This window comes from Eubalaena glacialis, chromosome 15, assembly GCF_028564815.1.
Source record: "Eubalaena glacialis isolate mEubGla1 chromosome 15, mEubGla1.1.hap2.+ XY, whole genome shotgun sequence".
In the NCBI taxonomy this organism is placed as follows: Eukaryota; Metazoa; Chordata; class Mammalia; order Artiodactyla; family Balaenidae; genus Eubalaena; species Eubalaena glacialis.
Window position 1 is genome coordinate 78,720,119 of NC_083730.1, and position 10,487 is coordinate 78,730,605.

Sequence of the window (10,487 nt, forward strand, 5' to 3'; positions counted from 1 at the left end):
ATCACTCAGCGACAGTCCACGACGGAGGAGCCTTTGTGAGCAAGCGCCCCGGGAATGGGTGTCTGCCGTGTGACCCTCTTACTGGTCCTCCTTTATTTAACTTTACTTACCAAACACTCATCAAGAATTTACCAGAAATTTTGTGCCAGGCCCCATTCCAAGCACCTGACAAACATCAGCTTGTTTAAATGCCCCCAACTGGGGACTTCCCTGGTGGCGCAGTGGTTAAGAATCCGCCTGCCAATGCAGGGGACACGGGTTTGATCCCTGGTCCAGGAAGATCCCACATGCCGCAGAGCAACTGAGCCCGTGTGCCACAACTACTGAGCCTGTGCTCTAGAGCCCATGAGCCACAACTACTGAAGCCCACATGCCACAACTACTGAAGCTCGTGCACCTAGAGCCCGTGCTCCACAACAAGAGAAGCCACCACAATGAGAAGCCTGCATACTGCAACGAAGAGTAGCCCCCGCTCGCCACAACTAGAGAAAGCCTGTGCAGCAACAAAGACCCAACGCAGCCAGAAATAAATAAATAAATTTATTAAAAAAAAAAAAAATCCCCCATCTGCCCTGGGTGGGAGGACCAGGTCCCAGGCCACATGGTGGATGTGGGATTGATGCCCCCTATGTAGCCCACATTTATTTAGTATTTGCTGTGTGCCCCTCATGCCCACCCCACTGCAATCTGAGCGGGCACAGCCCTCCCGTCTTTCTGGTGAGAGCCACTCAGCCTGTACCCCGCAGGAATTGTGTACCTCCTGGGGGCCCCTCCCCCACTGCTCACCTGGGTCAGGGTTAGGAGGCGGGGACGGAGGGCTTGGCCTGATGGAGGCCGGCCAGCATGGCGGAGAGGTCCAGGATGAAGAGCTTCACCTGGGGGTTCCGACACAGCCAGAGTCACATCCCAGCCTCTTGAGTGTCCAGTCCCCACCCCCCAAAACCCCAGAGGCTGCAAAGCAGGGGTGGGGGGTAGAGACCCTTATTAGACAGCAATGATGGTGGTTCCCTGGGGCGGTGAACCTGGCCTAAACCATTCTGGTTTTTAAAGCCTCAGTCCAAGCCTCCCAAACAGTTGATTCGCGGGCGCCTTCAGTTTTCTAGCTGGCTATCAATCACCTGTATTATAGTTGAATTAGTATTTTCACTTGCATCAGTTCTTTTTTTATTTTTTTCCTTTTAATTGGATCAGTCGTGTTCACTGGTGTATGACCTACTCTTATCTTCTCCATTGGGGGCCCTCCTTTATTTTGTTTTAATCTATTTATTGATATAAACTTAATGAACACCCACGGATCCACTGCCAAGACCTAGAACTTGATGGCAAACTTATCCTTGGGCTCTTCCTTCACATTTGTCACCGAAATAAACATCTGACAAGGAAACTATATCTCTACCAAAAGTGGAAAGAGATTAAATTACTCCTTGCCATAAGTAGGGGGTAACCGGAAAAATAACAAAATGAAAATGAAACCTGGTTACTCAATTCTGGCAGCTACCATTGCCCACAGAGGGTGTGAGCCCCCAGGCCCTGGAGACCAGGGAGTATTATGGGGGTTAAAGGCATAGTTGCCGCCCCCCCCCACCCCCCTGGCATTGAACCTTTCTCCTTGGTAAGATCAGATGGTTGCCTGAAAAAGCACTGGCTTTCCATCACCCTGATACCAAAACCAGAAAAAGATATCACAAAAAAAAATTATAGACCAATATCACTGATGAACATAGATGCAAAAATCTTGAACAAAATACTAGCAGACAGAATCCAACAGCACATTAAAAGGATCATACACCATGGTCAAGAGGGATTTATCCCAGGGATGCAAGGATTCTTCAATATACACAAATCAATCAGTGTGATACACCATATTAGCAAATTAAGGAATAAAAACCATATGATCCTCTCAATAGATGCAGAAAAAGCTTTTGACAGAATTCAACACCCATTTATGATAAAAACTCTCCAGAAAATGGGCATAGAGGAAACCTACCTCAACATAATAAAGGTCATATATGACAAACCCACAGCAAGCATTGTACTCAATGGTGAAAAACAAAGCATTTCCACTAAGATTAGGAACAAGACAAGGCTGTCCACTCTCACCACTCTTATTCAACATAGTTTTTGAAGTCCTAGTCACAGCAATCAGAGAAGAGAAAGAAAGAAAAGGAATACAAATTGGAAAAGAAGAAGTAAAACTGTCACTGTTTGCCGATGACATGATACTATACATAGAAAATCCTAAAGATGCCACCAGAAAACTACTAGAGCTAATCAATGAGTTTGGTAAGGTTGCAGAATACAAAATTAATGCACAGAAATCTCTGGCATTCCCATACACCAACAAAGAAAAATTAGAGAAGTTAAGGAAACATTCCCATTTACCATTGCAACAAAAAGAATAAAATACCTAGGTATAAACCTGCCTAAGGAGGAGAAAGACTTGTACTCAGAAAACTATAAAACACTGATGAAAGAAATCAAAGATGACATAAACAGATGGAGAAATATACCATGTTCTTGGATTGGAAGAATCAATATTGTGAAAATGACTATACTGCCCAATGCAATCTACAGATTCAATGCAATCCCTAGCAAACTGCCAATGGCATTCTTCACAGAATTAGAACAAAAAATTTTACAATTCGTATGGAAACACAAAAGACCCCGAATAGCCAAAACAATCTTGAGAAAGGAAAACGGAGTAGGAGGAATCAGGCTCCCCAACTTCAAACTATACCACAAAGCTACAGTAATCAAGACTGTATGGTACTGGCACAAAAACAGAGATATAGATCAATGGTACAGGATAGAACGCCCAGAGATAAATCCATGCACATATGGGCACCTAATTTATGACAAATTACAAGAACATACAATGGAAAAAAGACAGCCTCTTCAATAAGTGGTGCTGGGAAAACTGGACAGCTACATGTAAAAGAATGAAATTAGAACACTACCTAACACCATACACAAAAATAAACTCCAAATGGATTAAAGACTTAAATGTAAGACCAGACACTATAAAACTCTTAGAGGAAAACATAGGAAAAACACTCTTTGACATAAACCACAGCAAGATCTTGTTTGACCCACCTCCTAGAGTAATGGAAATAAAAACAAAAATAAACAAATGGGACTTAATTAAACTTAAGAGCTCTTGCACAGCAAAGGAAACCATAAACAAGACAAAAATACAACCCTCAGAATGGGAGAAAATATTTGCAAATGAAACAATAGACAAAGGATTAATCTCCAAAATATACGAACAGCTCATGGAGCTCAATATCAAAAAAACAAACAATCCAGTTAAAAAATGGGCGGAAGACCTAAATAGACATTTCACCAAAGAAGACATACATGAAAAGATGCTCAACATCACTAATTATTAGAGAAATGCAAATCAAAACTACAATGAGATATCCCCTCACGCCGGTCAGAATAGCCATTATCAAAAAATCTAGAAACAATAAATGCTGGAGAGGGTGTGGTGAAAAGGGAACCCTCCTGCACTGTTGGTGGGAATGTAAATTGATACAGCCACTATGGAAAACAGTATGGAGGTTCCTTAAAAAACTAAAAATAGAACTACCATATGACCCAGCAATCCCACTACTGGGCATATACCCTGAGAAAACCATATTCAAAAAGAGTCATGTACCACAATGTTCACTGCAGCTCTGTTTACGATAGCCAGGACGTGGAACCAGCCTAAATGTCCATCAACAGATGAATGGATAAAGAAGATGTGGCACATACATACAATGGAATATTACTCAGCCATAAAAAGAAACGAAATTGAGTTATTTGTAGTGAGGTGGATGGACCTAGAGTCTGTCATACAGAGTGAAGTAAGTCAGAAAGAGAAAAAGAAATACCATACGCTAATGGATATATATGGAATCTAAAAAAAAAAAAAAATGGTACTGATGAACCTAGTTGCAAGGCAGGAATAAAGAGGTAGACATAGAAAATGGACTTGAGGACATGGGGTGGGAGGGCGAAGCTGGGGCGAAGTGAGAGTAGCATCGACATATACACACTATGGAATGTGAAATAGCTGGCTGATGGGAAGCAGCAGCATAGCACAGGGAAATCAGCTCGGTGCTTTGCGATGACCTAGAGGGGTGGGATAGGGAGGATGGGACGGAGGCTCAAGAGGGAGGGGATATGGGGACATGTGTATGCATATGGCTGATTTGCTTTGTTGTGCAACAGAAACTAACACAGTATTGCAATTATACTCCAATTATACTCCAATAAAGCAATTAGACTCCAATAAAGATTATACTCCAATAAAGCAATTATACTCCAATAAAGATCTATTAAAATAAAATAAAATAAAATAGAAGGACTGGCTTTTGCCTGTTGCTTCATATCGAGCCTCTGTCCCTCCTAGAGTCGTCTTTTGTACCTTGGGGTACCCGGGCCACACTTGAGAGAACAGTGGTGTACACACGAATCCACACAACTCAGGATGTGGCACAAAGGTAGGCTCCGGGGACCCAGTTCTTGGCATTTGGTTGGAATTCTGGCTGCAGGACAGGAGTGGGGATGGGATGGGGCAAAGGCGAGGGTGTTTCCTCCACTTCTCAAAGGAGCCATGCTTTGGGGACCCACTAGAATCAACAGAAGTGTCCAAAGTCAGAAACCCCCTCCCTCTGTTGTAAACCATGTCACATGTTCTACCACCTTGCAAACCCAAGTGAATAGAAAAGCCGGGCATACTTGGTACACAATGACATTTGTAATGCCATTGTGCAGAAAGAAAAAGCACTGTACAATGTTGCCCTCACGCTCCCCAGGGAAGCCAAGGCCTGACCATGAGGGAGCCAGAGGGTCAGGGACTAATTAAAAGTGAGTCTCCATCTCCTGGTTGCTTATCGATGTCTGGTTTGTGTTTTAGATCCTGAGACAGAAGAACTCTTGGCATAACTGTATTGTACCCATCAGTATATACCCCGGTCTCCTGCACAGTGAGGGCACTGAGACCCAGAGAGGATCCAACTTCCTTCTGACCTCATAGTAGGTGACCAGCAGAGCCAAGACCAACCCAGGGCTCCCGGGCAGGGGGCTAGGCGGCCACGGAGGTAGGAGACAGGGCTCTGATCGCAGAGGGTCATGCTTAACCCAGAGAAGGCGGGATTTCAGGCACCATGATGTTCCCAACGGTTAGGGGGCTGGAGGTGACATAAAGAGGGATCCTCACCTGCTCCAGATGCCCCTCGGTGTCCTCGATGTCCAGGGCAGGTGGCCGCCTCTGGTGCTGGCACACTAGCTGGAACAGGTTGAGTGCTGCCATCCTGGTGCGTCCCAGGAGCAGGGTCTTCTCAGCCGCGGTGTTCTGGATCTGAATACACTTGGATTCCTGGAGAACACCCGCCCCCTTCCCCATTAAGGTGTGAGCTGGCCTGAGGAGGGCTGGGGCCACATTCGCGTCCACTTCCCACCAGTCATAGATGCCCCTAGGTGCTATCATGGAGAGGAGTGCTGGACTCGGGTGTCAAGTTCTCATAGGAAGGGCCTCCTGCGCCCTAAAGTTCTTTCCGATGCCTGAAACCTGCCTATGAGCGTAGCGTTGCCCCATATGGCACTCCTCCCGGCGGTGGGAGGCTGGGGTCCCTGGCGCCCACCTCCTCCCGGCGGCGGTACCCAGTGCAGCGTGCGCTCCCGCGCCGCCTCCAGTTGCTCCAGCAGTTGCGCTCGCCGCTGGCCCTGCCTCAGCAGCTCGTCCTGCCAGGCGTCCCGCAGCCGCTGCAGCCGCGCGCGCGCCTCCTCCAGCTCCGCGAGCCGCTGGTGCTCCGTGAGCCTCAGCGCCGCCTGCGTGTCGGCCAGGCTGTCGAAGCGCGCCACCAGCTCGGGGACCTCTTGGAACTGGGATGGGGTCGGGAGGGGGACTCACTGGGACTGCAGCGCCCCTGCCCTTCCCCGCCCTACCACCCCCCGCGCCTCCTCAGCCCAGCTGTGAAATGGGGGCATCACACAGCCCCTGCCCCAGAAGTGTGATTACTCAGGCCCCTCCCCACCTCCACCATCAAGCCTAGCTAAGCTTCACTGCCTGTGATTAATACTAAGTCACTGTTTCATTAAACTAATACTGAGTGTTTGGATTCCCCCTCCCCCACCTGCCAGTGTGTCCTTGAGTAAGTTATCTTTCTGAGCCTCAGTTGCCCCATCTGTAAAATGGGATTGACAATAACAAGACTCACTTCACTGGACCTTGGGGAGAATTCAAGAACAAAGCGTGTTGCTGACATACAGTTAGTGCTCAATAAGTGGTGACTCCTGGCATACAGTCAGCGCTCCAGTAGTGCACACTTCCAAAGCCGTCCCTGAGGCTGCCTGGGGCTGCACGTGGTGCTGAACACCAAAACCTCCTGCAGGGCGCTCACCTCGGGCAGCTGCTCCAGTACTTGCCCCAGCAGGCGCGCGCAGGGCTCGAGGCGCCAAAGCCGGCGCTGAAGCCGCGCGCGCTCCCGCTGCAGCTCCTCCAGCTGAGCCCGAAGCTGCAGCGCCTCCGCCTCCCGGCGGCCCGCCAGTTGCCGCTCCTCCGCCGCCCTCCGCAGTGCGCGGCTGCGCCGGGCCTCGGCATCCTGGGAAGGAGGGATGGAGAGGAGGCGACGACCCCCAGGACTTGCGAGCCTGCGGAGCTTGCCGCATCCACTCCGCCCCAACATTCGCACGCTGAGTCACGGGTTGCAAACAGATGGCCCGCGGGCCAAATCCAGCCAGAATCTCTGATTTTGGTCCCTCACTCCTCTCCCACTCTTTTTAAAATGCTTCAGGCAGTGAGTGTGTATTTCCCACCACTCCCTTTTGTATTGGTAAGCCCACTTTTTAAGTTTATGTGACCGGTCTGGCTCCTTTAGGATTGTGACTTTGTGACCCTCTGCCCTGCCTCCCCCCAGCAGGCTCCACCTACCTGCAAAAACTTTTCAAAGCGGACAAAGGACCCCTTTAACTCCTGCTCTTTCTGTTCCAATTGTTCCCACCGCTGTTTCAGGGATGCCTTCATAGTCTGGAACACCTGGGGGGTAAGGAGTGGGTGTCTGTGGTGTTTGGGGTTTCAAGTCATCCAGCGCTTTCACGTTCACACTTAACCTCGCTCATCCTTTGCCCTTAATCTTTTTTTTTTTTTTTTTTTGGCTGTGCCTTGCGGCATGTGGCATCTTAGTTCCCCGACCAGGGATCAAACGCATGCCCCCTGCAGTGGAAGCATGGAGTCCTAACCACTGGACCACCAGGGAAGTCCCTTTTGCCCTTAATCTTGTCACTGCACCCTTGCTCAAATCCACCCGTGACTCCCACCACCCACGATGAAGCCCAAATTCCCTCCTGTAGCCCCTGCGTGTCAGCATCCCTGCTCTTCCCTGGGGCCTCATCTTACCCTCTCTCCTCCAATACTGTCTTCTAGCCTCTTACCCACCTGTGTTTTGTCCTTGCCTTCCTGTCTTTGTATATGCTGCTCCCTCTGCCTGTTTCTCCCTCCTAACCCTGTCCCCCTTTGCTGGATAAGCCGACTTGCCCTTCAGTGTTCCCTAAGACATCACTTCCTCCAGGAAGTCCTCCATGACCACCCCTGTGTAGAGATAGGGGCTTACTCTGGGCTCCCACAGCCCCTGCTCAGTGCTTCCCCCCTCACAGCCATCACCACCTGGACACTTGTCTGTCCCCTTCTCTAAGCTGTGAGCCCATGAGGGCAGGGACTGTGGTGAGACCTCTAGATCCCAGTGCAGTGCCCTGCATGCAGTAGCTGCTCAATGCACATTTATTTGCACGAACCACTGATCTCATTTGATCCCCATTTGACAGACGAGGAAACCAAGGCTCAGGACGGTGATTTGTCTCAGACCTTGTAGTAATAAGTTGGCTCCATCACTTTCCCCTCTTTTTTTTTTTAAGGGGGAGTGTCCCAAAAAGTTTCAGGGACTGCATTGAGTGGCTCACCTCCTTCTGGGCCTGAAGGCCCTGGTCCGCATCCACTAGTTCCTGCCTCTTCTCCAAGAGACGCAGCAGTGGCGGTGGGACGTGGTCCACATTCCGCCCCTGGATCTTCCTGGAGGGGTTCAAGGAAGAGGTAAGGGTGAAGGAGGCAAGAGTCAGGGCTCCCAAACTCCCCACTGGTGCCTGACATATCCCCATTAGCCACCTCCTGGCTGTTGAATTTTTCATTCATTCAACAAATTGTCCCGAGCACCTACTCTGTACCAGGCACTGTTCTAGGCACTGGGGATGCAGCCCTGGTCAAGACAGACAGATCCCTGCCCTCCAGGAGCTGCCATCCCGCTGGGGGCCACAGAAAAAAGCTAGCAAATAGTAATAAATAATGCTAGGACATGGCAGGTGCTAAGATGAAAAATTCAGCAGACTGAAGGAAATCTCTCAATAGGGAGATAGAAAAGTCTCTATGGGGGGGACATCTGAGCAGAAACTTGAAGGGGAAGAGGGAGGGAGCCATGTGGATACCGCAGGGAACAGATTCTAGGCCGAGGGAATGGCCAATGCCAAACCCCAAGGGAAGGACCTTGGTGTGTAGAAGGAGCTGCCAGGAGGCCAGTGCAGTTGGAGGGGAGGGAGGAGCAGAGAGAAGGGAACTGAGACCAGGGAAGTTGTAAGGGTGAGACTGCGGTGGGCCGTGATGAGGGGAGACTTTGGCCTTGACTCTGAGTGAGGTGGGAGGCATGGGAGGGTTTGGAGCAGAGGAGGGAACCCCCTCTGGCTACTGTGGGGAGCAAGGACAATAGGAGGGGCAGGGCAGCTGCAGGGGACCAGGGACGGGTCACAGGATAATGCGGAGAGGATGGGGCTCTGATCTGGGTGGGTGCAGTAGAGAGGTAAGGAAGGGTCGGTTCTGCATACCATTGGAGAGCAGAGCTGATGGGGTGACGAGAGGGTGAGAAAGGAGTCGAAGGGGAACCTAGATGCTGGAAGGATGTTGCTGATAGTGGGCTGAGTGGGGAGCAGGGAGATCAGCTCTTTGCTAAGGCCAAGTTGAGACTGAGCTGCCTATTGACCTCTGCGGGGAGGATCCAGAGGGAGGCTGGGATCTGGAGCCAGGCTGACAGGGGAGAGGAGGGGCTGGACACAGCTCCGCAGGGTCGGCTGTGTAGGGAGCAGAAGGGATGCACTACCATTCCACTAGGCAAGGCTTTCCCAGCTCTGGTCCAGGGGAAACCCTCCCATTTTACTGATTCTGAGACTGAAGATGGGGCCCCTGGCCACACTGCTGAAACAAGGCAGGCACCGGACAAGCTTCCTCCACCCTTCCTTTAAAATGCAGTTTGCAGTGAGAGGGGGCAAGAGCTCAAAGAGTAATTCCTTCCCATCTTGGATCAAATGATATAATCTCAGCTGGATATCAACTAGGGATGGGGATCAGGAACAGATTAGAGACCTGAGCCATTGACCCAGCTCTGCCCTAACTACCCCTGAGACCTTGCGGAAATTGCCATTTCCTTCGGAGCTTCAGTTTCTTCCTCTATGAAGTGGGGGACAATAATCCCCCACCAAGAACTGCCCGAGGAAGCCAGAACCCAGGGGTAGGGGGAAGGGAGGGATCATCCCACCTGCTCCTGCCCTCCTTTCAGCCCTCCCTGCCACTCCACGCCACTCACATAGACAGTTTCTCTTGCAAGGCCAGTCGGAAATATTTCTCCCAGGGCACGGGCATTCTCCTGGCAATTGCCCCGGGCTTGCTTGCTTTCTGGAGTTTTGCACTAGCCTAGAGGAGGCCCTGGAGGGTTCTGATGGAGGGTTTGCACGCTCAGTATTCCCAGAAGGCAGCCACCCAGCCAGCCTCGGTCGCCCGGGCAACCAACAACACAACATTCCATTGCCTGCCTGAGGCCTGGAGAGTCCACCCGGAGAGGGAGAGAGAGGGGGCTGCAGGGAGGGGAACATCTTCTGCCCGTTCTGGAGGAGGCTTGAACTCCCAATCTAAATTGGGGTGCAGTGAACAGGACGTGTGTCTCTTGGCCAAGAATTTGCCCCTCTTGGTGCCCCATGTCTGGTCAAACCTCTTCCTGGATGGGTGGGATGGGGCCTCACTAATGTGGTTGTGTGCTCAGATGTCTGTTCAAATGAGTAATTATTGGGCACCCACTGTTTGCCAGGTCCTTGGGGGGCAGGCATTCACTCCCTGGCAAGGTGCTGAGGTCCTACTATGTTCCAGCCCTTTGATGGTCCACTCCCATTGCTGGCGATGGCGCTACCCTAGCCTTGTCTCACGGAGCCCCCAGCCTGGTTAGGGAGATAAAGCAGAGGGGCCATCAGCACTACCCGGTGGAAACCAACTTGGAAGGGACCCATAATCTGCATTTGGAGGATGGGGGGTAGGGGAGGCGGTGACATAGTTTGTGCAATTACAGTGGGTCAGACACTGCCCTGAGTACTCTACTTACGGTATCTAATTTAATCTTTAAAACAGAACTGCCGGGAGTGGTAATAGGGAAAAGTACCCAGAGTAATATTACAAATACTCATGGGTCCTC

At 50.4% G+C, this 10,487-nt stretch overlaps 1 protein-coding gene across 1 annotated transcript; it reads right to left on the minus strand.

Annotated features, from left to right (window-relative positions):
• Positions 1–797: 797 nt before the first annotated feature.
• On the minus strand, positions 798–9,667 carry CFAP73 (cilia and flagella associated protein 73). Its single transcript, XM_061170224.1, has 7 exons — positions 9,612–9,667; positions 7,945–8,053; positions 6,920–7,024; positions 6,390–6,590; positions 5,650–5,871; positions 5,207–5,365; positions 798–875 (listed from the first exon to the last, which is right to left on the minus strand). The coding sequence occupies exons 1-7, from the start codon at positions 9,665–9,667 to the stop codon at positions 798–800; spliced, it is 930 nt and encodes a 309-aa protein (XP_061026207.1).
• Positions 9,668–10,487: the final 820 nt, after the last annotated feature.

Coding starts and splice junctions, on each gene's coding strand:
- CFAP73 (XM_061170224.1), bottom strand. CDS start 9,667: ATGCCCGTGCCCTGGGAGAAATATTTCCGACTGGCCTTGCAAGAGAAA. Junction 6,591..6,919: donor GCTTTGAAAAGTTTTTGCAG/GTAGGTGGAGCC, acceptor CCTCCTTCCCAG/GATGCCGAGGCCCGGCGCAG. Junction 5,366..5,649: donor GGGAGCGCACGCTGCACTGG/GTACCGCCGCCG, acceptor GGTGTTCTCCAG/GAATCCAAGTGTATTCAGAT.